This window comes from Astyanax mexicanus, chromosome 2 (genome assembly GCF_023375975.1).
Source record: "Astyanax mexicanus isolate ESR-SI-001 chromosome 2, AstMex3_surface, whole genome shotgun sequence".
Taxonomy (NCBI): domain Eukaryota; kingdom Metazoa; phylum Chordata; class Actinopteri; order Characiformes; family Acestrorhamphidae; genus Astyanax; species Astyanax mexicanus.
The window spans coordinates 36,299,917-36,324,925 of NC_064409.1; the positions used below are offsets into that span (position 1 = coordinate 36,299,917).

Consider the following 25,009-nt stretch of genomic DNA (forward strand, 5'->3'; position numbering starts at 1 on the left):
GAAGGCATCGCCATCCTGTTTCAATGACTATCGTCCAGTTGCACTCACCCCCATCCTCATGAAGTGCTTCGAACGACTAGTCATGCATCACATCAAGTCTTTGCTCCCCCCCTCCCTGGACCCCTACCAGTTTGCTTATCGGTCAAATCGCTCGACCGATGATGCCATCTCCACTGTTCTCCACTCAGCCCTCACACACCTAGACAAGAAGAACACCTACGTCAGAATGCTGTTTGTTGACTTCAGCTCAGCATTCAACACAATCGTCCCCCAACAGCTCATACACAAACTGGACAGTCTGGGGCTGAGCACTTCACTGTGCAACTGGCTGTTAGACTTCCTGACTGGAAGACCACAGGCAGTGTGGGTTGGCAGCAGCACATCCAGCATCACCACACTGAACACAGGGGCTCCCAAGGATGTGTGCTGAGCCCCCTTCTGTTCACTCTGCTGACCCACGATTGCACACCAGCACACACCTCCAACCTCTTCGTCAAGTTTGCAGATGAGACGACGGTGGTGGGTCTCATCAGCAACAACGATGAGTCACACTACAGGATCGAGGTGAGCCGCCTGGCCTCCTGGTGCAAACACAACAATCTCTCTCTGAACACAGAGAAGACCAAGGAGATTGTTGTGGACTTCAGGAGAACTCACACACTGCACAGCCCTCTGTTCATCAACGGAACTGCTGTGAAGAGGGTGAGCAGCACCAAGTTCCTGGGTGTGCACGTCACAGAGGACCTCTCCTGGAGCACCAACTCAGCGTCACTGGCCAGGAAGGCAAATCAGCGTCTCTACTTTCTCCGCAAGCTGAGAAGAGCTGGAGCCCCCACCCCCATCATGACCACCTTCTACAGAGGGGCCATCGAGAGCATCCTGACCAGCTGTTTCACCGTGTGGTACGGGGCCTGCACAGCATCCTGCCGCAGGACCCTCCAGCGCATCGTGAGAGCAGCTGAGAAGATTGTTGGCACCTCTCTCCCCTCCCTTCAGGACTTGTACAGCTCCCGCCTCACACGGAAAGCCCTCCATCTGGAAGGAGATCCCTCTCACCCACTACACAGCTTCTTCAGCCTGCTGCCATCAGGGAGGAGACTGCGGAGTCTCGGGGCGAGGACCAGCAGACTGCGAGACAGCCCCATCCATCAGGCTGTGAGGATGCTGAACTCTCTTCCTGCTCTACCCCCCATCCCAATCCTGCCCCCAGCACACACTCACTCAGCATCCTGACCCCCCCACTAATAAAGTACTGAAACTCTGCACTACAATGCACAAAGTACTGGTCCCTTCCAAACGGACTTGCACTACACAACACCTGCACTACTGATATACTTGCAATGTCAATACGCACTTTAATTCCACTTAATTAAACTGTGAACTTTAAGGACTTACGCACCCATTCACTTTACCAGCCTTAAGCTATATACCATATACCGTATTTGCACTACTGTTATTTACTATTTTTACTGTCATTCCATCTCGATCACCATCACTATTGCACTATTGTCTTACGTATGTTTATTGTGTCTTGCTGTATTGAACATATAGTGTCTCCCACTCTTTTATATTATAATTATATATCTATTTTTACTTATTTACTTATATTTATATATCTATTCCTCCCCCACACCACTGCACCTTGTTTTTGTCTCATGTATGTCTATTTGTGTCCCTGCTGTATTGTACACATAGTGTCTCCCATTCTCCTTTATTATATCTATTATCTGTACTTGCTGTAAAATTGGGAAGGAGAGTAACGTAATTTCAATTCTCTGTATGTCCTGTACATATGCAGTATTGACAATAAAACTACTTGACTTGTTACAGTTTATACAGTGTCCAGATTTTGCTGTGGTGGCACTGTAAAAAGCCTTCCATATGTGGAGAGCGTTATTTGCGGGGGTTTTCGCTGTATTTTTTGTATTTCCAGTCATGAATAAAGGAAATAAACCATTTACTGATGAAGGACGACTGTCTCTGTTACTGACGTAAGCAACTAAGGTGGAACAGAAATTCGAATAAGATACTGTTGAAAAATTATATATCAAAAAGTTCAGCTCCTGGTCCGTTTTTTTTTATTTCCTATTTTTGTTTAGATTATTAAATAAAAAACAGAAAGCACAAGCCGTTATTAGTTTTTTTTTGGCAATAAATTAAATGATTAATAGTTTTTTTTAATTTTTCAATTTTGATTTTCAATTGAACATCAGATAAACAAATGATACACATATTCTGCACAATCAAGCTTATCAAAGGATTTTCTCTAATCCACATAATTCAAAAAAGTTCGGCATTAGTTAAAAGTACGATGGCTAGCAAAAATATTTATACCCCTTGAACAGTTTTTTCACATTTTGTCAACTTAAAGTCACAAAGTACAAAGTGACAAACCAACACAAACTAGCACACAATTATGAAGTGGATTGAAACCTAATCACAAATTGTGCCTTTATGTAAGAGTGGAAAAATAGAAAATCATTGTTAAAAGAAAGACATAAAAAGTGCCATTTGCAGTTTGCCACTAGCAACCTAGGGGACACAGCAAACATGTGGAAGAAAATGCTGTGGTCAGATGAGACACACCCTGAACACACATCACCACTGTGAAACATGGTGGTGGCAGCATCATGTTGTGTGGATGCTTTTCTTCAGCAGGGACAGGGAAGCTGGTCAGAGTTATGATAAGATTTATGGATAAATACAATTCTGCAATCCTGGAGGCTGCAAAAGATTTGAGACTGGGAAGGAGTGTTCATAAAAACACTGTTATGGTCAATCCCTCCTTTATAACAGATTAATGCATGAAATACATTGTTGATCATCATATTACATTTCTGTAATATCACCCACACCAAGCTTAAAACTGAGCTTAAAACTACAGATCAGTCAGTGACCTCGCTGACCTTACGTTCATGATTTATGAACTCTCACCTATTCTATTTATTTATTTATCGTATTCTATTTAACTTGTGCCTCGTTGTAGATGTCACAGAAACCATGCAGCCCGTTCATTAATGCTTTGATCTTTGCACTTATGTAGAACCCCATGCTGGCCTTCTGATGCCAGTAGGTATTTTTTGTGGGCCGAGGGAACAGGTGCTTCCTGTTTCCTGTGCTTTTAAAACTGATGAGGTCACGTCTCTGTGATCGAACGCATAAGGGGAAATGAGACCTCAAGCCACAAAATATGCAGGTTTCCAAGAAAACCTAGTGCACGCATAGGTCCGTCATTGGCTCTGCATTTTGTACAGTGAAGCCTTTATGCTGTGTTGTGGGAGATCCGCCAGTTACACCACTTCAGGTTTCATTCATTCTCTTGTACACTGGGCTGCGAAACAGCAGATCAGGAACTGAGTCAGGTTTTCTGATAAGAAATGGTTTTATCTTGTGGTCATTTGCAGAACTATGGTAATCTGATTTAACGATTAGACTCAGCGTGGTTTCACTACTACTCAGACTTCAAAAAAAGGTGTCAGATGCCCTATGAACTACGTCCTATGAACACAGCAGCCACATGTATTTTTAACAATAAAATTTAAAGAAAAAATGGGTGTTGTAAGACTACACACCACCTCAATCCTCCGAAGCAAAAACACACAAAAAAGTTCAAAATGCTAGTGTTAATTGACAGTGAATTTATTTTTAGTGTCTGGCTAGTGGGATTTTTAGTAATATATCAGTAATAATTAAAATTTAAATTACATTTAAATTACAACTGGATTAAACATACTGTAAAATTTACAAGAAACTTTTTACTGTGTAGGATGCCTTCTGTTAAACTGAGTGAAGCATCCTCCAAGCCCCACAATTCTTTACCACCATGTTTAAAAGGCTGTGGTCAGGACTTTGGAGAGGCTATTTCAAAAGCTTAATGTTAGCCTGGTTCTTTCATTCTATAAACCCCTGTGTATTTGGGATCACTGTCCTGTTAGAACATCGAATTGTGTATAAGTTCCAACCATATTGAAAAATGTAACAGCCTTAACAGTTGGCACTTAAACTACAACGACAAAAGTATTAGGACATCTACTCATTTATTTTTTCAAAATCAAGGGTTTTAAAAAAAAGAGTTTATCCCGCTTTTGTTGTAGTACTTTTCTCTACTGTCCAGGAAAAAATTCATAACATGCATTCAGTGACATGAATGTTAGTAAGTTCAGGATATTGCACCTAAACTCTTCTCCATCTCCCCAACTACTCCCAAAAGAACTGAATGGAGCACCACAGCTCAATATTCCTCTAGCCCAAAAGTATGCTGGGCGGTATACCATATACCGGTTGAACTGGACAAGCTGAGAAATAAAGAACTGTCAATGAAAGTGAAAAAAACGTGGGTTGATGAGTAATATCACAGGATTTTATTATTTTAATTGGTAGTGATCGTAGTGGGATGGTGATATACTTGAGGCCTTATTGCTCTGCAATATATGTGTTATATACTTCAAATACATGAGCGATTCTTGATTACAATTTAAACAATTTTACATAACTTAATTTTTTTGATTTGTAACAGACAGCACCATTTAAAGTGATGCACAAGCTACTGTTTCCTTTACATTTAATTAAACTTGTTTACTTAATTTTTACTTTTATTTTATTTAGTTTTTTTTCAACCTTCTTCAAACTTATATACAGTTTTTTATATTAAACATGGTGCAAACCTTGAATGTCAGTTTAGAATATGTAAATTCCACTTTCACAGTTCTATACAGGTTTCTGACAGAAGAAAATGTCTATCAACTCAGTTTCCCTCTGGCAGCTTCTCAATTAGCTATTTTTAAAACAACAGTTTTAGTGGTAAGTCTGTTGCACCTGTGCAGACGATATCACTGTTATCAATCTATATGGTTTTTAAACTGATATGGCTGCCTGTGTGAATCATTTTACTGCTCTGCCAATGACACAGACTATCAAAATTTTAAAGTAGGTCATCTTTCTCAAATTCCTTCATTTTTACTGTTACATGCAAGAGAGTTTTGACTACAAAGAAGTCTAAGAAACTACTACTGAAAAAAATATGTTTTTTCATTTTGTCATTTTCGTGTGGTTACACTGAGAACCTTGCAATGGCAACAAAAACACCTCCGCACTTCAAAGCATCTCCATCAAGCATGATTTTATATTGTGAACTGGCTAAATGTTCTAAAAATCAAGCTCAGTTGCATCAGCAGGTGCTAAAACGCAGCATATTTCTGCAATAAAAGAAGTAGCAACAACCTGAAAGTGGACAAATATTACATTTATACCTCTTTCACCACTCTCACATCAGCTCAGTAAAATCAACATGTGGTTTTGGCTTCTTTGTTTCTGTCATTGTGTGTGCGTGGTGGAGTGGGTGGAGTGGAGAGTATCAGTTTCCATTACTCAGCAGGAGTATGGTTTTAGATTATCAACCTCAGACATCAGCCTGTGTTTGTCGGATGTTTCATCTGCACTGAAAGGCATTTAGATCACTCTTCACACATTTCTACTCTGTAATGCATTTGTTATGGGTTCTAATGCATCAATAAAAGGGCTTTAAATGGACTAGTGTGTAGATGGGCAGTCAATGGACAGATGCTGGAAGAATAAGCACCTGTGCATTTGGCTTACCTGACCCCTTCATTTAGGGAGTACAGCTCATTATCTCCCAGGTCTTTCTTCTGGAACACGGAGATTACTGCATTGTGGATGCTGTGGATAAAACAAACACACATTAACGAGACATAGCAGTAAAGTCTTCAACTACTAAATTTTAGTTATTTTTGTTGTTTATTTTATTTTATTTTTACATCATGTTCTCCTCAATTTGGAGAGCTAATTATCCAAACCCAATTTATATAAACTACCAGTACCCTATCATTGGTAATGCCCCCAACACTAGAGGGATGAAGACTAGCATATGCTTCCTTTGACATATGTGAATTTAGACTCTGCCTTTTTTCCAGCTGCCACTGATGCAGCATCAGTGAGCAGCCACTGCATTCGGAGGAAAGTGTTGCTCCTCAGGTCTGATACAACAGCTAACACATGTCCGTGCCGACTGAAATTACAATATAAGTGAGGGGAGAGAGCGCCATCTACACACCTAGAGAGAAAGCATGATAATTGTGGTCTTTTGGACTCTGCTGATGGCAAGCAACATGATCCGGGATTAGATATCATCAGTACTGGTAGAATTACAATACGGGCACAGACATGCTCAATTTTACCTCTGATTTAACGTAACCCTACGCATTTAATTGCGATTGATTAAAAGATTGAACAAAAATATATTAATTAAATAATCTAAAGTATGACTTACATTAGGAGCCTTAGGGTTTAAGTAGTTAAAGAAACATTCACTAAGCAACACATTGATTAGTTAAATCAGGTCTTTGATGATAACTAGAAATTATTGTTTTCGTCACAAATTCATACTTAAAGTACAGATTTGTAGCTTTATAATTAAATTTTCTAAATACTAGGTGTCAGGTGTCTATAACTATCATACAGTACTCTGCATTGAGGCAAGGCAATTAATCTTTTTTTATATACTTTTATAACTACTGTTGCTCATATACTGTCCTTTTAAACCATACTACTGCATGTGCAATCATTTAACTCCATATATTTCCATATACTCTGCAACATGCAAGCAAGGTGAAAGAGATCTGGAACACTGAAACAACTAAGCAACTTGAGCAGGTTACACCAAAGATAGATGCAGTGTGTGTCATTCACTTAAATAATTTATCATTAATCATAATTAAGGTGAAATGTTTCAATTATCACCATACAAATTCATCCATGTCATATAAGCGATAATATCTTGATTTTTTAGACAACACATTTATGGAAATGAAATATTAAATGTTAAAATATCAAAATATATGCAAATTAAAATTAAAAACACTTTTTAAATAAAGTCAGAATACTGTCTCATTCACAATAATCGGCTCTTCTTGCTAAGTACAGAGAATGGGCAATATCAAGGTCAGCAAAAATGATTGAGGTTATGTCCATATATTGTGCGATAAGTGGATAATGTGATTATTGTGACAGGCCGACTAATCTGTACTGTAATTAGATCTGGAGTACAATGGATGCCTGCATGTGTCATGCTGTATTTCAGAGAAGATCTAAAGAGATTTTTTTTGGTGAAACAGATCTCATGAAGTAAAAGCCTCAATGCAATTCTGCAATATACAAACGTATATTGATTATATAAAACGTGTACAGATGTGTATAAAGATGGATTATTACTGAGTATTAGGCCTGTCAGTATAACCAATTTATATTTTTGTATTTATACATAGTCCAGGAAATTATGTGATAGAAAATATTTTCATGTGAATTACATGTTACTGATATAATGACAATAGCATAATAATGCATTTCCACATTGCTCACTACTTGAACACAAGGAGCAAAATTGCAATATTGCAAAAATGATTTAGGCTATGTCCACATTAGGAGTGGGCAATATGGACCTAAAATAATATCACAATATTTTATGGTATTTTCGCAATAGCGATACTCTTGGCAATATAAAAGGAATTTTTTTAAAAAATATTTCAAGAATACACTACTGCAGCAAAATGAAAATTAAATAGTATTAATGCATACGAAATTATATGGCAAAAATACAAGAATTTTATCAGATTTGTAACAGAAGTCAATGATCCAGAATGTCATAATACTAATAATGCACTACAAATCCAAATCTCCATATATCCAGGATTAAAGTAAAATAAATGATACTGGACAGATATAATCTGTCTATAGTAGATATATAATGGGAAATGAGAACAGTGTGAATTTTTCTTTTGCTAAAAACATGCAAAAAGTAAAAAAAGTTGTACCTTGATGTGATAATTTGGGGGTATGTAAAAATGATCAAATATAAAATGTCAATGAATTTAATGTTAATGTTAATAATTAAATACATTGAGAGTAGAACAAGGTGTAAGAACAACGCTAAATGGTCTTTCCTACTTCCTCCTTTCCTCTCTCTCTCTTTCTGTGTCTCACACACACATACACACACACACACACACAAACTCACAATCTTCATCAGGGGCCAATTGTATTAACAGCACGAAAGCCACCCATGTGCTGCTCTCGGTGTGTGTGTGTGTGAGAGGAAGAGTTTGTGAGGAAACAAAGGCCTCTCTTCTCTGAGTGACCTCTTTGTGTTCGCCTCTGCATCTCAACCAGCTGATGGAGACGAGGGCCGGAACGTTTAGTGCCACCAAACACCAACCCTGTACTGACCACTGAGTCCTACTGCTGCTGCTGCTTATATGCAGCTTATGAGCTGCTTACGCATACATGCAGACCAACAGCATGCAGCAGACTGGTGCCGACTGCAGAGTACAGTGTATATATAGTCTATGCCTGACAGCATCCTCTCAGTGTATGGAAAAGAAGAGAAGGATGTGGCAGAAGTAACACAAACACTTTCATTGCACACACACACAAACACATACACACACACACAAACACAAGCACAAATAGCAAAACAACTTAATAGTCTCTGTATTAACCACACACTTTCTCTCTCTCTAACTATCTTTTTTAAATAAATACAAAAGCATAAAAGTTCTAAATTATAAAGTTTCGTTATCATTGCAGTGTCTGTCTTGTTTTTCGCAGCATGAAAAGTGCTGTATAGTATTAATAAACATTATTATAATTATTGGTACTATGATGTGCACGTGTGTATTACCTGTTCCAGGTGGCGTTGGCCCCCGCCCTGCGCTGCTGGGTGCCTCTCTCCTCCAAGGCTGCCTTCTCACTCTTGCCCAGTTCGCTGAGGCTCGGAGAACTCATCAACTTCAGCCTGTGGAGAGTCCTCATGGTCAGTGAGAGAGAACAGGCCACAACAATAAAACCAACAACAATAACAACAGAGTGCAGACAACACCACAGAGGAGGAAAGAGACAAGGCAGCAGCACTCTTGCAAGGTGCAGGATGGTGTAGTCTCCTCCCACTCTTCTTTCCTTCCTCTCTCTCTCACTCACTCACTCTCTCTCTCTCTGCAGGCCGGGGAGGGGCGGCGTGACCCAGCTACAGCCACAGCCGCCACTCTACTACTGTTCAGTGACCTCCTCTCTTACTCTCTCTTCCTCTGTTTCGTTCACTACTTTGACATTGCCTTCATCTTATCTTTATCTTTCTGATCTCTATTTCTGTGTCTGTCACTCTCTCCTCTAATTACTCTTTCTGACTTTCTATTTTTCCATCTTTCTCTCTCTCTCTCTCTCTCTCTCTCTCTCTCTCTCTCTCTCTCTCTCTCATGCTCTTCCACTTATTTCTGTTCCATTCTATATCCTCTCATTCATTTCTATCTCTCCCACAAGTTTATTTATCTGTCCCTATCTTTTCTTTTCTTTTTTTTTATTTTAATTCCCTATATATCTGTCCCATTTCCACTCATTGTTTCTCTTTCTCTCTCTCACTTCTCTTAATGTATATCTCTCTGCATCAAATTTGTGTCCCTCTCGTCTCTTATCATTATACAGACCACTTAAAAATGATGAGTTTCTTTGATTTTACCAAATTGAAAACCTCTGGAATATAATCAAGAGGAAGATGGATGATCACAAGCCATCAAACCTTAAATTTCTGCACCAGAAGTGGCATAATATTATTATTATCCAAAAGCAGTGTGTAAAACTGGTGGAGGAGAACATGCCAAGATGCATGAAAACTGTGATTAAAAACCAGGGTTATTCCACCAAATATGATTTTGTAAACTCTTAAAACTTCATGAATATGAACTTGTTTTCTTTGCATTACTTGAGGTCTGAAAGCTCTGGATATTTTTTTGTTATTTCAGCCATTTTTCATTTTCTGCAAATAAATGCTCTAAATGACAATATTTTTATTTGTAATTTGGGAGAAATGTTGTCGGTAGTTTATAGAATAAAACAACAGTGTTCATTTTACTCAAACATTTACCTATAAATAGCAAAATCAGAGAAACTGAAGTGGTCTCTTATTTATTTTACACAGCTGTATATTATTATATCACTATCTTATGCATTATTTTTCCTTTTTTCTGTCCCCCTTGTCACTTCATTTTTCTTTCTCCCTACTCTTTATCTATCTCTTTTTCCTCTCTCTTCTCACTGTCTCTTTCTTCCTCTCTTTTTATTATACAGTGCCCTCCATAATTATTGGCACCCCTGGTTAAGATGTGTTCTTTAGCTTCTCATAAATTGAGTTTTGTTCAAAATAATATAGGACCACGATGGAAAAAAAGAGAAAAATACAACCTTTAACTCAAGTAAATTTATTCAGTAGGAAAAAAATCCCACATTAAGAAATAATTATTTAACATCAAATCATGTGTGCCACAATTATTAGCACCCCTGATGTTAATACTTTGTACAACCCCCTTTTGCCAACAAAACAGCACCTAATCTTCTCCTGTAATGTTTCACAAGATGGGAGAATACAGAAAGAGGGATCTTTGACCATTCCTCTTTGCACATTCTCTCTAAATCATCCAACGACCTGGGTCCTCTCCTCTGCACTCTCCTCTTCAGCTCACCCCACAGGTTTTCAATGGGGTTGAGGTCTGGGGACTGAGATGGCCATGGGAGGAGCTTGATTCTGTGTGCGGTGAACCATTTCTGTGTAGATTTGGCCACATGTTTAGGGTCATTATCTTGCTGAAAGACCCAGTGACGACCCATCTTCAGCTTTCGGGCAGAAGCCACCAGATTTAGTTTTAAAATGTCCTGGTATTTTAGAGCATTCATGATGCCATGCACCCTAACAAGGTTCCCAGGGCCTTTACAAGAGAAACAGGCCCACAGCATCACTGATCCCCCGCCGTATTTCACAGTGGGCATGAGGTGCTTTTCTGCATACTCAGCTCTTGTGTTACGCCAGACCCACTTAGAGCATTTGTTGCCAAAAAGCTCTATCTTTGTTTCATCTGACCAAAGCACACGGTCCCAGTTGAAGTCCCAGTACCGCTTAGCAAACTCCAAACGTTTGCGTTTATGATTGTGAGTGAGAAATGGTTTCTTCCGTGCATGCCTCCCAAACAGCTTGTTGGCATGTAGATAGCGCCTGATGGTTGTTTTGGAGACTTTGTGACCCCAAGAAGCTACCATTTGTTGCAATTCTGTAACAGTGAGCTTTGGAGAACTTTTTATTTCTCTTATCATCCTCCTCACTGTGTGTGGTGGCAAAATAAACTTGCGTCCTCGTCCAGGCTTGTTTACCACTGTTCCAGTTGTTTTAAACTTCTTAATAATTCCTCTGACAGTAGATATGGACAGGTGTAGGCGAGTAGCGCTTTTCTTGTAGCCATTGCCTGACTTGTGAAGGTCAACACACATCTGCCTCACTTGAATGGTATGTTCCTTTGTCTTTCCCATGTTGAAGATAAATGGCCTCTGTGTCACATATCATGTCATATTTATACCCCAGGGAAACAGGAAGTTGTGAATTACTAATTAAATGTTCCCACATACTCTGATCAACTTCGTAAACTACTGTAGAAGTGACAGAAATACTTTTATTAAATTTATTTCCTAAGAATTGTTAGGGGTGCCAATAATTGTGGAACAGGTGATTTTATGAAGAATAATTATTTCTTAGTTTTTATTTCCCCCTTAAAATTTACTTGAGTTAAAGGTTGGACTTTACTTTTTTTCCCCATCGTGGTCCTATATTATTTTGAACAAAACTCAATTTATGAGAAGCTAAAGAACACATCTTAACCAGGGGTGCCAATAATTATGGAGGGCACTGTATCTTATTCTCTAACTAACTGTTGCATGCTCTTCCCATTCTTTCTGTGTCCCCTCTTTTCTTTATTTCTCTCTCTTCCTTCTTTCGCTCCTTTCTGATGTTTTCCTCTAAATTTCTTATTCTCTTCATTTCTCTTTTGCAATATTCTCCCCATTTCACTTTTTGTCCCTCCTTCTCTTCTCTTAATTTCTCTCATTGTTTGTTTCTTTCCATCAGTCAATCTTTGTGTTTTTTATTCTGTTGCTATCCTTCCTTTCTGTCTTTCACTTTGTCTTACTGTTTCTCACTCTCTTCACATTTTTCTCACTCTCTGTGTTCTTCCCCTTTCTCTTACACTCAGTACAGGATATGTCCCTCAAGAACATATGAGAAAAGCACTCTGTTCCAGTAGTGTGAACACACACACACACAAACACACACACGCACACACAGTGAATTTCTCTTGCATAAATAAGGGTAAAGGCAACAGAGCTTCAGAATCTTTGTGAAACATTAATAAGACAACCGTAGAGAAGGTTGGGAATAAAGTGTGTGTATTTGTGTGTGTGTGTGTGTGTGTGTGTGTGTGTAGCTCAGAGCAGACAACCATGAACCTACTGACACCATGTTGAATATCAGGCATGATAGTGGGATATAAAGCCCCCAGCATTGAGCTGTGGAGCAGCTGTGGATGGTTCCCCATCCAATACTTTGGAGGAGATGAGGGGTTGAGGTGGGTGTTAATCATCCAACATCCTGACATCACTAAAACTCTAGATACTGACTGCAAACAAAAACTTACAGCAATGATGCAAAATATAGTACAGTAGAGACAGTTACTACAAAAACAGGATATTGATTTAAGACAAAATAATGAATACTCAGGTGTCCCAATATTTTTGTCCATATAGTGTATAAAAAAAACAAGAGAAAGGTTCTGTTCTCACACCAGTTCAGAGCAGGCAAGAGGAACTGAGTGGTTTCACACTCCAGTAATCAGAGACAAAGTGCACAGCAATGCTGGCACACATGGCCAGAACAGATACAGCCAACACAACACACACACCCACACACACCACACACACACACACACACACACACAGCTCAGCAGCACACGTCCATGCCAAACAGACCAACACAGTACTGCAAACACATTAGACTAGGGTTCGGCAATATATACAAGTAAATATTGATATATTCAAAACTATTTGATACAAGATATAAAAAAGAACATAGCACAGAGATGTCACTCAACAGAATACAGTCTTGTGCAAAGTATTTGGCAAAAATATATATTTTTTTAAATTAAAAATAATAAGGAGCAGCATGCAGCATGACCACTTTATTTCATTATCGCAAACAATGTAAACAATTGCCATTTGAAATATCACAGTACAATTGCTTTATGTTTATTGTTAAAGATAAGAAAAAAAAAAATATATATATATATATATATATATATGTTATACAAATATATAATGTATATATTAATTATGCTGCATTTGCTGCATGCCGTAAATTTCTACTTATGAGTATGGACTTTTAACTGAAACACTCTTACAGGTTTGATTTCTTATTAGCAAAGCCTCACCAACCCTGAGTTGAGAATCCAATATGGCTGCTCCACACATCAACAGTAGTAAAAGCAGTAGTATTATAAAGATTATTAGCACTTCCATTTGTTTGTGTCTCATTAAATCATAAAGTTGTACACACAGTACTCTCCAACTTCTATTTGTGGACATGTTTACATGATGTTTGCAAGTGAAAAATACTGTATAATGCATAAATTGAGACAGTTCTAACAATGATATCTGATATCTGAGTGTTAAACAGAAGTGCAAGTGTAACTTCATTTATAGTTCTGTCTCGGACGTCCAAGGTAAATGAATGCAGAAGTGATTCTCTGTTCAGACTGCTAACAGTTGATATTGGAAGTTTCAGACACACACAGTGAAACTCTGCCCCACATGTGTGATATAGGCTGGTATGAAAATGGCTGTGATTAGAGGGGCTAATGCGCTGTTCAGACCGATGTTATGTGTAAACTGACTTGAGTAAGTCAAATTTCTAATAAAATTTAAATAAATTATACACAATGGTTTTGAAAAACTTGCTTCATTTGTACATTTGCTGATAATTTTGTTTATAAAATAAACAAAACAAATAGCGTTTCTTTTCATAAATGTGATTTTACAAAGGTAAAAGAAACAAATTTCACGTGTTGTTTATGTTCACGTGTTGTTTATAAAATCTGCTGATTATTTTAACAAAAAAAGGTTATTTTTTATGATTATTTTTAACTAAAAGCCCCAAAATGCAATAAGTCCACAAGTTCTATCGGGACACCTTGTGTAACAAAAAATTAAGACATTATGAGGGTTGAATACTGACATTCGAACATTATACTTATACTTTACTGTTAAAGTTTTTATAACAGCATTTATCTATACTTGACTTTTTAGTCACATCGCCCAGATCTACATTAGAAACTGTCATAGTGTGAAATTTGCACAATAATGCTCAAATTGAGCACATACAACACTGTTCAGCACCTGCACACACACACACTCAGCTCAGCACTGCCTACCAAACACATAGCAGAAACTTTCTACTTACTCCAGGAAGTGGATCTGTGCATAGCAACTCAGCTCCATGGATACGTTCAGAGGAACAGGTTCAGACAGATGTTGTGAGAACAGAGAGCAAAGCGGCATTCACCCCAAAACCAGAACCCCAGCGGAGCAGACAGCTCAACTCCAGACGTTACTGCCACACTCAGACCTCGTCTGACGCGCCGCACACCGGCTCATCCACACTTCAGCGAGCAGTGTCGTGATTTAGGAGCACAGAGAAGTGAGAGAGAGCCGAAGAGGAAGGCTCCATTTCCCCTGCGCGAGACAACCCTCTCTTATAGCCACACACACTCCAACAAAGTACAAATTCAGCTCCACATCGACCAATACAGGAAGTGCTTTTTAAGGTGAATTACTGAGAATTTAGAGCAAAAGAGTGAAAGAGAGGCAGAGTGAAAGAAAGAGAAAAAGAAAGAGAGAACGTGTGTGTGTGTTGACACTCATGGCAGCCTGTGTTTCTAAGTAAGCAAGGGGGACTGCCATGATGCAAGAAAGCAGTGCAGCATGCAGATTCGGGTTCAACCAGTGCACAGGGTATATTTAAACTCGCCTCACAATTTTATAATAAAATCAAAGCACCAAAACTAGTGTAGCAGTCTCTACATTACACACTAGCACAAAGGAAAGAAAAGAGCTTCACTTGTTTACAGTGGTTTGTGCTCTCAAAACTCAATCGGCTGTACAATCATAAGACAATTTCTACTTTAAACGCCAGATTGCAGGGCACCCTTGTATTTCAGAAAGGAAAGGTAAATGAAACAAAAGAGAAAATGACATATCTGAATACACCAGCAATGGGTTTGGGGGTCTATCTTTTAGGCTAAGCCCAGAATGTGGCCACCATCTTGAAAGCAGCCATATTTCATTTCTTATAAATTTATTTCAGTTTTTTTCCCATTTTCTCCCAATTTGGCTATCCAATCGTCCCACCCCTTTGTGCGTCCCCATCACCAGTGGCACTTGCAACCCTAGGAGGGTGCGGACGAGCACACGCCTCCTCCGACACGTGTGAAGTCAGTCACCCCTTTTTTCGAGCTGCTGGTGCTGCATTGTTGCCTGAGCGGCTAGCACGCTCGGAGGAAAGCGCAGCGACTAGGTTCCCATACATCAGCTTTGAGCGTGATGTCATGCCTTTCATTGGGGTTAAACATTGCTCGCTTATTTCTGGGTCTCTTCTACATTGAAATCACAGACTGAGAAATCTGAGAATATCATGATTAAGAGTATACATAGACTACATGGGCTAAAATACAGATATATTTATCTGATTACTTCCATCTAAGAAATCAGAGTATGGTGTTTAAATGGAGACTTGAATAATTAGATAACTGCAGTAATCGAATTATGATCATGCAATCATGTAAATGCATTCAGGACGTGTGTCCCTTTATTTGTCTCTGTCTTTAACCCTCCTTTTCATTAATGTTTTAACTGTAGCCAAGTGTAGCCCCTCCCACTTGTTACCTCTTTCAGGTGTGTCTTGTCCGTTTCAATGGTCATCTATCCTGTGTTTGTGTCGAATATTGACTGTGTCCCAATTCGGTTATAAAAGTTCTACTAATAGACTCAATTGATACAAATGCACTGCCCATAGACATGGGCTGATGAAATGGTCTTTTAATTAATTTTTTTATGTTTAAATATCTTTTGTAAAATGTTTGAGATTAAATATTTCTTTCACACTCTTGCCTCTGGAGTCGTTTTGGTACATTCCGTTTCGACTGGCTACAACAACACTGTCCAGCTCAGTAGTATCAGTTCTTAAACTGAACAACTCAGCACTTTGTAACCACTACAGTTCCCCTTTAGTTTGAATGCAATATATACCAGTTGCATTATACAAATCGTACATTGCACAAGTCATTTTACATCATCAGTGCAGCAAGCGGCCTCTGTGTTGCACTAGCACACAGGCTCAGATGTGCTCTGGGTCTGAGATCCTCAGACAGTGTCGGGAACAAGCAGACAGAGGGCAGCCCTGGCACACTTCCAGACCAAAAGCAGATCTGTCTGCTACTACATCCTCAGTCGAATGGCAAACAGGGCAGTCAGGAGGATCTGATCTCTAGGTATATAGGACAGAGAGCAAGAGGGAGAAAGATTGACATATATATATATATGTCAAAAATGAGGTTTTGTTAACAGTAAAGCCAACAGTCTCTGCAGTGCTGTAAGTATGGTAATAATGATGCCCTTTCTGCTGTTTGCTGCTGCAGAAACAGTGACCCACATCCAGCACATATAAAGCTAATCTATGGGGACGTGCACTAAAGCCCCCGTGACCCAGAGCATCAGTGAATGCCACAGCTTTCACATTAACCCTCAGTGCTCTTCTCATCGTAACAGGAGTCAGGAAGCCGTGAGTTTTCGGCTCTTGTTTGTTCTTTGTCTGTCATTTTCCTTCTTGCTTCCTCTTGGGTGCTGTTTTCTCTCTCATTTTCGTCACTCTTTCATCTCTTTTTCACTTCAGACTCACGCCGGCCTTAACAGCTGGAGGATGTGTTGAGGCCCTTTCAGGCAAACGAGAGCTGTGCCTTTTTTTAGGTAGTTGTTCAAGAATGTTACCAGTTACCAGGCATGGTCACTCACTCATCTCATTCCCGTTCACTACAGAGGGTTTACTCTACTATGAAGGGAATTTTCATATAAATTATGGAAATTACTATGAAATTAACCTAAAAATAGCTTGTTTGTATGTGTGTATAGAAGCTGACTGATAATCAGTGCACAGGAGATAAACAGGGAGATAAACATTGATAAACATCTTGTTGTCCTGCCTATCAAAAATAGTATTTGTTTATTTAATCGAAGAAACAACAGCAAAAGCTCTACTGTATTAATCTCTCGTGATAGTTTGGTCATCCTCCTAAATCTGTAATCAGTGCTGGTGTAACATATTGCAAAACTCATGTTTTGGAACTTATCAGGGTTTTGGCATCCTAAATCAGATCGTGTGTTATTTGTAAAAAAAAAAATGGAAAAAAGTGAGAACGTTTTTTTTTCGGCTTATTTTTGTATTAAGGACTTTTAGTTTGACACAGTCGGCTTGTCAGTGACCTTTAATAATTTTGATTAAATATTTTAAAATATGCTTATGCAAAATTAAAGCATCCAATGTAATTATAAATGTACTGTATGTATGTGAATGATTTTGGGGGTTATTTGTTTAATTACATGTTTTCTTTAGAAATCCTTTCACATTTTACTGCTCCTTTTTATGTACTAATGTTTAAATGTTCAGTTGTTGTATTTAAAAAAATATTATGTTTTGTTAATGTTTGTTTTATGCAGGAATTGTATTTATGTAATTTTTCACACTATACAGCTCTGGAAAAGATTAAGAGACCACTTCAGTTTCTGAATCAGTTTCTCTGATTTTGCTATTTATAGGTATATTTTTAAGTAAACTGAACATAATATAACAATATTGTCATTTATAGCATTTATTTGCTGAAAATGAGAAATGGCTGAAATTACAAAAAAAGCAGAGCTTTTAGACCTCAAATAATGCAAAGAAAACAAGTTCATATTCATAAAGTTTTAAGAGTTCAGAAATCAATATTTGGTGGAATACCCCTGGTTTTTAATCACAGTTTTCAAGCATCTTGGTATGTTCTCCTCCACCAGTCTTACACACTGCTTTTGGATAACTTTATGCCACTCCTGGTGCAACAATTCATGCAGTTCAGCTTGCTTTGATGGCTTGTGATCATCCATCTTCCTCTTGATTATATTCCAGAGGTTTTCAATTTAATAAAATCCATTTTTTAAGTGGTCTTTTATTTATTCCAGAGCTGTTTATATCAAATGAATAGTCAATATTATCAGCCAAAATATACATAATAATCAGCCTCCTCGTTTACCAATAATTGAAATCAGTTTTGGCCCCAAAAATATCTAGTATTATGCAGTTTTACACTATATAGCCACTTCTCTTTCATTGTTTTAAAGTATCAAGGGTTTTAAAAAATATCTCTACTGTCGAAGAAATAATTTCCACTAGTTTCTGAAGCACTGATTTAAAGATTTGATTGCATTCAGCTACAAAAAGTGAGGTCAGGATGTTGGATGACTACCATCAGAGAACACAGTTCCACTGCTTCACAGCCTAATGCTGGGGGCTTTATACCCCTCTAGCCCACACCTAGCATTAAGCCTGGAGCCAACAACTGTTCATCTGCTCCAGAGAGTTCTAATGTATGTGGGCATTTACACATCTGTATCAGCAACGAATTCATTCTAAAGCAGCTAAATGCTTCTATTAAAAAAGGTGTCAAATGTCATATGGACGTATAAGTGTTATTTGCCAACTGTGGCCTTAATTCACTTCTAGCTTTTACCAGTCACCTTTTGTAGCAGTGGGTTAGCTACACTGAAAAACGTGATCCAAATGTGTTCATCGTTTCCATGTGACTGAACTATATTATATCAACACAGCGAGTGTTAAAAGAAATGAAAAGACACGACTATTCATGTGGAAATGGTGTACACACTAGGATAAAGTAATCTGAATGCAGCTCTTTTTTCAGTGTGCATGTGTTCTTTCTACTGAAATGTAGCCCCCAGCCCCTAGAAAACCACTTAGTGGACCACCAATTCGACACACAATAAACATGGTGTCCAATGTATTCTCATACCTTAGGCTAACAGACTGTAAATGGGAGCACGAGGACACTGTGTTACACTGCTACTGTCCTCATTCAACCCCATAAGAAGAGGGGGAGGGCATCAATGTCCTCACTTACACTGTATGGGCAAAGGTATTAGGACATGTACACATTACACCCACACTCTTCTCGGAAAGTTTCCATAAGATTTAGCAGAGGTGTCTGGAATTTTTTGCTAATTCATCTAAAAGAGCATTTGTAAGGTCAGCACTGATGTTGGATGAGGGGACCTAGCTTGCCAGCTTAATTCAAATTCATTTTAAAGGTATTTGATGGGGTTAAGTTTTGAGTTTGAAGTTCCTCCACAACAAACTCACCCAAGCACACTTTTATGGACCGTGTTTTGTGGCCTGGGGCACAGAAAAGATCTGTGTATTGACAAGAATTTGGCGATCACGATACAAGGCCTATATATTGCGATACATGTTGTATTAATGTTTGTTTTGTGCAGGTATTGTATTCCAGTTTCCCATTTTTTTCCATTCCATTTTTCACACTATGCAGGCTCTGAGTGGTCCAGTGGGTTAAGCGCTGCCACTATCGCTGCCACTATCAGGAGATCACCGGTTTAAATCCTGTTCATGTAGCTTGCCATTGGCTACCAGAGTCCTGAGAGGTCACATTTGGCCTTGCTCTCTCTCTTGCTCTCCCCACATCACTCGAAGAATGGTGATTACGATCAGCACAAGGCGTCTGGGGGCTGATGTTCTGAAACCGAGTCGCTGCGCTTTCCTCAGAGTGCGCTGTCTACTCTGAAATGTTTAAAAAGAGGCAATGGCTGAGTTCACATGTATTATTACTTCACATAAATCTGATAACAGATTACTGATTACTCCTTTAAAAAGTACCTTTATGGATTACTTGATTTTAAAAGTAACTAAGTTACTTACAAGCTACTTTATTAGTTACCCATTCTGGGGTAATACCGAAACTTTGGTTCTTTTTTAGCAGAAAGATGAGAAACTAAATTAAAGCAAAGTACTGGGCATTCATTGTAGCCTGCTTGGTCATGAAACAAAAATAAAAAGAGTGGATGTGCTAAAACAAGAAAAATGAGTGAGAGAGAAAACTTAACAAGCTGCTGCAGCACTGAGGTGACTACACACCCACACTACAATTTTCAGAATATATTACGTTTCAACGCGTCCAGCCAGATGCTACAATATCTTTTTACTAAGGAAAATTACAAAAAAGTAATGCACAGTGACTTGGAAAAGTAATTTTAATCTGATTACTGAATTGGAAATAGTAACGCAATAGATTACTTGTTACTGAAAAAAATGGGGAGGGGGCTAAAACTGATATTAATTATTGGTAAACATTGAGTTACTATGAGTTAAAAAATATCTTTAATTCAATGCAATGTTACACTATAGGTAAAGGCAAAAGGTATTGAGATATCTTCTCTTTCATTGTTCATGTATCAAGGGTTTTTATAAAAAATATAGATTCTATTTCTGTTGGACTAAATGTCTCTTCTGTCTAGGCTGCGAATTGACAAGAACTTGGCGATTCAATACATATCATTATATAAGGCAATATTGCAATATAGTAAGCAAAGCAATATATTTTGACTGTTTAAATCAAGTTTTAAAAACAGACCTGTCTTACGAAACACACTATTATATTTACAACATAACAGAATATAGAGTAAAGAAAAGTTTGATCTTTTTTCAAACAGGTGGCTCCTAATGACAGAGTGCAGCCCTGCTATCTAGTGTGTGGGGTTTAAAAACAACAGAAAACAAACCACTGTGTTTGAAAGTTTTCTATATATTTCTATGTAGACTTCCTTCTGTATTCTTTGGTACAGGCTCACTTCAAGCACTACATACAGACACCAACACCAACAATACATAACCTCATATAATTAACCTTTTTACCTGGCCCACACTACAGAATAATCACCATACTGTTTATTCTATCAACTGCATTATGTATGGGGTTTCTAAAATATTTACCATCAGTTAGAATATTAAAAGCCTGTAGTGGGCTAAGCTTAAGAAGAACTGGAGTGAATCTACAAAATACAGATGCCAAAAGCTAGCCCTTACACTATAGCACTAATACTCACACACTTTAAATCATATGCATAAGTAACGGAGTAAAGATGCCAACTTTTTACTTCTACTCCTTACATTTTACTATCAGCCTTTTTACTTCTATTTCATTTCTGCTTGTTTTCAGTCTGGCTTATCATCATCAAAAAAACCCAGTCCAGATAAATCTCTCCATCCAGATGTGAATCTGTTTGTGGTTGAATGAGAAGTTTAAACATATACCATTCCCACACCCTATTGGTTTATAAGCGATTTATCGTATATGCACACGCCATGTCCCACTCCAGCAAGAACATGGCAGACATATGTAGCCTAGTGATTCAAGAGAACTCAAGATCTCAAAATGTCCCAATTAAGCTTCTTTAATATATTTGCATTGTACTAAAATACATTCATTTTCAATCATAATATATGCAGCTGAAACAGGAAGCTTAGTGCATTCCAAAATTATCAACATTTACATTTTAATATAACATTACAGTCATTAAAGTGTTTGAGGAAAGGGTTGTGCACTATAGGCTCCTGTGCCGTGGCCTAAGCTTTTGTTCTGTCTGCATTTTTCCCTCTTATGTTATCTTATGTAGTTTTGAAACCAGAACTTTTACAATTTTACTTGAGTAAAAAGCAGTTGATACTCCAACTTCTATAAAAGTATTTTAAATCCATTTAAATCCAATCCTTTATGTCAACCTGAGAAATGAATATGAATACTTTTCACACATTAATTATATGCACTTACAGTATATGAGCTCACACTCCACACACCAGCTGCACCTGAGATTTGTGCAAATCAAGAGGTTTTCTGTCTCAACCAGCTGTGCTCTTGTCAGTGTGGGAAAGCCAAAATGAAACCAAGCATTTCACCACAGCTCTACCTTCCGCTGCCTGTCTGCCTCTCTCTTTTTTTTCCTCCCATCCTGCCACAGATTTACTCCCTTCCCACATTCCTCTCTTCCTGTAGATTCTGATCTATGCTGTGAAAATTCAGAGAGAGAGAGTGACTGCAGTCTGAAGAGACAGAGAGAGGGATAGAGAGAGAGAGAGAGAGAGAGAGAGAGAGGAAAGGAGAGAGAGAGTGACTGCAGTCTGAAGTTTTACACTTCTCACATGTAAGCTATTACAGGCTTTTCATGCTCTAGCTATAAAGTGGAGAGCTGCAGACCGGGCGGTCATTGGGTGCTCTGTGGTCAGAGTAGATTTCTGCACTTGAGTAAGGCAGAAATGAGGCTCAGATTTCTCTGCTGCTCCGAGTTCGCTGGTGTTAATCTTTTAAATTACCATTTATGCTCTCAGCCAGGAAGCTTTTGGGAATAAAGTGCAGGCCGGCAGAGGCACTTCATTTATGAGAGAGGAAATGAAACCTACTGCTTTATAGAGACGTGCAGAAAGCAACCTCACCACTTACACACCACCATCTGGGTCAATTAGACTCATGTGGAGTTCTTAAAGAGAATAAAAGCCTCTGTCTCTGTCTGATGGGATAGAGTCTGAGGAGGTACACTACTTGTGTCGGCAGCTTGTTGATTCAGACGCTCACACTCTCTAAAAATACAGAACCAAAGCCAAAGCTTTCAAGCCAATGGAACCTGAATGTTCTTAAATCTATATAAAGACAATCATATTCTGACAAATATTTCTAGATATCACCCACATTACTGCATATACATTAGAGACGCACTGCATTTTTGGCAACCAAAATTATTCAGTCTAAGATAGCAAAGAAAACACTTCCAGTGTTTCTCCAAATAGGTAAAAATACCAAATAGTTTGTTCCAAATATTTTTTTTCTTTGAAAACTAGACAAAAACACATTGAGACATGCACTGGTAAAATATTGACAAAATAAATTAAAACCTGTGAAAAAAACATGTTTCAGCCAACTATTTTTACTGCATTTTTGTTCATTCCTAGTGTACATCATGCCTAAGGCTGGGCAAATATTAAAAAATTAGTCGAAAGTGACATTGAGAACAAAAAAACGACATAATTTTACCCATGTCGATTAAAAAAAACTTCTATTAGTACTTTCCCCACTGCATTTGTCCATGTACTTTTCACTTTTCACAAATTACAATACATGTGTATTTACATATACATATATGTATATATTTACATATATATATATATATATATATATATATATATTGTAGTACATATATATACATATACATATATATATAAATATATTACATATATATATATATATGTGTAGTTTCATGACATGACATATTTGTCTAGTTTTCGAAGAAAACTAACAATTTGAACACACAAGTAAACTTGTGGGACACCTAAGCTCTATTTGGTGTTGATCTTTCTCAAATAAATAAAAGTTATGTAAAGAATGGATAAAATATGGACACTACAAAAGCTACGATGGCCAGCAATTAAAATCACACGACTCCTAAATTTCCAATCTCAGATTAGAGAAGAACAATCTTTACACAGGAAGCACCCTCGTCCAATTATATCAAAATCTCAGATATTACATTGCTTTGCCTTGAGCACAGTGGCCAGTGTTGAACTGTTTAAAATCTTCAGTAGTAAAAAAAAACTCTTTTGGAAGTTAAACTTGTATCCCATCTAGAGTAAATTGCACCTCCCAACTAATTTAGTCCTTCACTAAAAGGTTTACTTAACACCCTAACTGAGCAATCACTGACTCTACAGTGAACAACGCATATTCAATAAATATGATGACATAACTAGAAAATTATTAATACACACATAAACAGAAGTAATGGAAATAATATATACATTTATTATGTTAAGTGTTACAAGTACAATGGTGGCCTCACCTGCCTTACATGGGTCAAGTGAAATGTGATTGGTTGTGAAAACAAAGCAGTAAAGTTGAACCAACAACAGGAGAGCTGAATCACGCTCCTTGACAAAAATAACATCACCAAAGTGTATCTACCCCTGAACTCAAGTTGTAAAAATCCAACACACATTTCATACATTTATGTCTGACTATAGATTTTCCAACTCTGGAAATATACTGTGCATTTATTTAGGCCTACTTAAGATTTTATTCTCATTTTTATTGAGATATTAGGCACCACATATCAATAATGCATTGCAAACCAAAATGATACGATATATCACAATATCAATATCTTGCCCCATCCATAATATGAAGTTATAACAAGCTATTTGTAGTTTATGTTTATATGTATTTTTTATTTGACTCAGCAGTGAAAGGTGCTTTTTGTAATTTAGTACCTTTGCTATTTGCTATTACATCTTCATTGAACACTGCAATGAATGCCCAATAAAAAGCAGCCCTAACACAAAAACACACACAACCCCACAATCCTCAGGTGCTGTACCACACCTGGGCCTGGGAGAGTACTTTGGCTCCCAATTAAAGTTTCACAACCATGAAGGAGTATTAAAAATACACTCTGGTGAATAATTGATGAGGAGTTTGGTGAGGGACTGCAGAAAGGTCTGTGCAGTGAGCGTGTCTGTCCTCACAAAGTCAAGAAAACAACGCAATGCTTTCACATTAGCATCAGTGCAAGGATTCAAATGACAAATCCAGCCGACTGAAACGAGAACTTGCTGTGCTTTTCAGAAGTTTCAGAGATGAGGACAGAGAGGGGGGATTTCAAAAGGTTTCCAGTCTGCTCCTGGAGACACAGCAGCCTGTGTGTGCTCAGGCAGGGACCTCAGCGCTGCTGGGCAAACTACACTTTCGGGTATCTCTCAGTGGAGAGGAAAAACAGGCAAACAATAACTGAGTAGTGAGCTGCCGCTTATCTGAATCCTGACAGATGGTGGAGTTTTGAAAATTTGAGGCAGAAATGATTAAGAACTGATTTATTACCCAGCTTATTGTGATGTAAAATTACTGTGATTTGCCTAAAAACAAGTGCCAGTCAGCATGGCTTCAACTGGCCCATTCTGAACATTAAACTTCAACAATAT

General features: G+C 38.0%; 1 protein-coding gene across 2 annotated transcripts in view; it reads right to left on the reverse strand.

The window, feature by feature from the left end:
- The window catches only part of LOC107197522 (proline-rich protein 5), a 47,931-nt gene that overhangs the window by 17,672 nt on the left and 5,250 nt on the right, over positions 1-25,009 (reverse strand). The window contains exons 1-3 of one of the 2 annotated variants that reach the window (XM_022671657.2): positions 14,336-14,728; positions 8,693-8,806; positions 5,596-5,676 (exon numbers count right to left, since the gene is read on the reverse strand). In XM_022671657.2, coding sequence (XP_022527378.2) covers positions 5,596-5,676; positions 8,693-8,806; positions 14,336-14,433 — 293 coding nt within the window. In that variant the 5' untranslated portion in view covers positions 14,434-14,728. Of the gene's footprint in view, positions 1-5,595; positions 5,677-8,692; positions 8,807-14,335; positions 14,729-25,009 lie in introns of those variants that run through there. The other variant, XM_022671658.2, reaches the window with a different exon arrangement.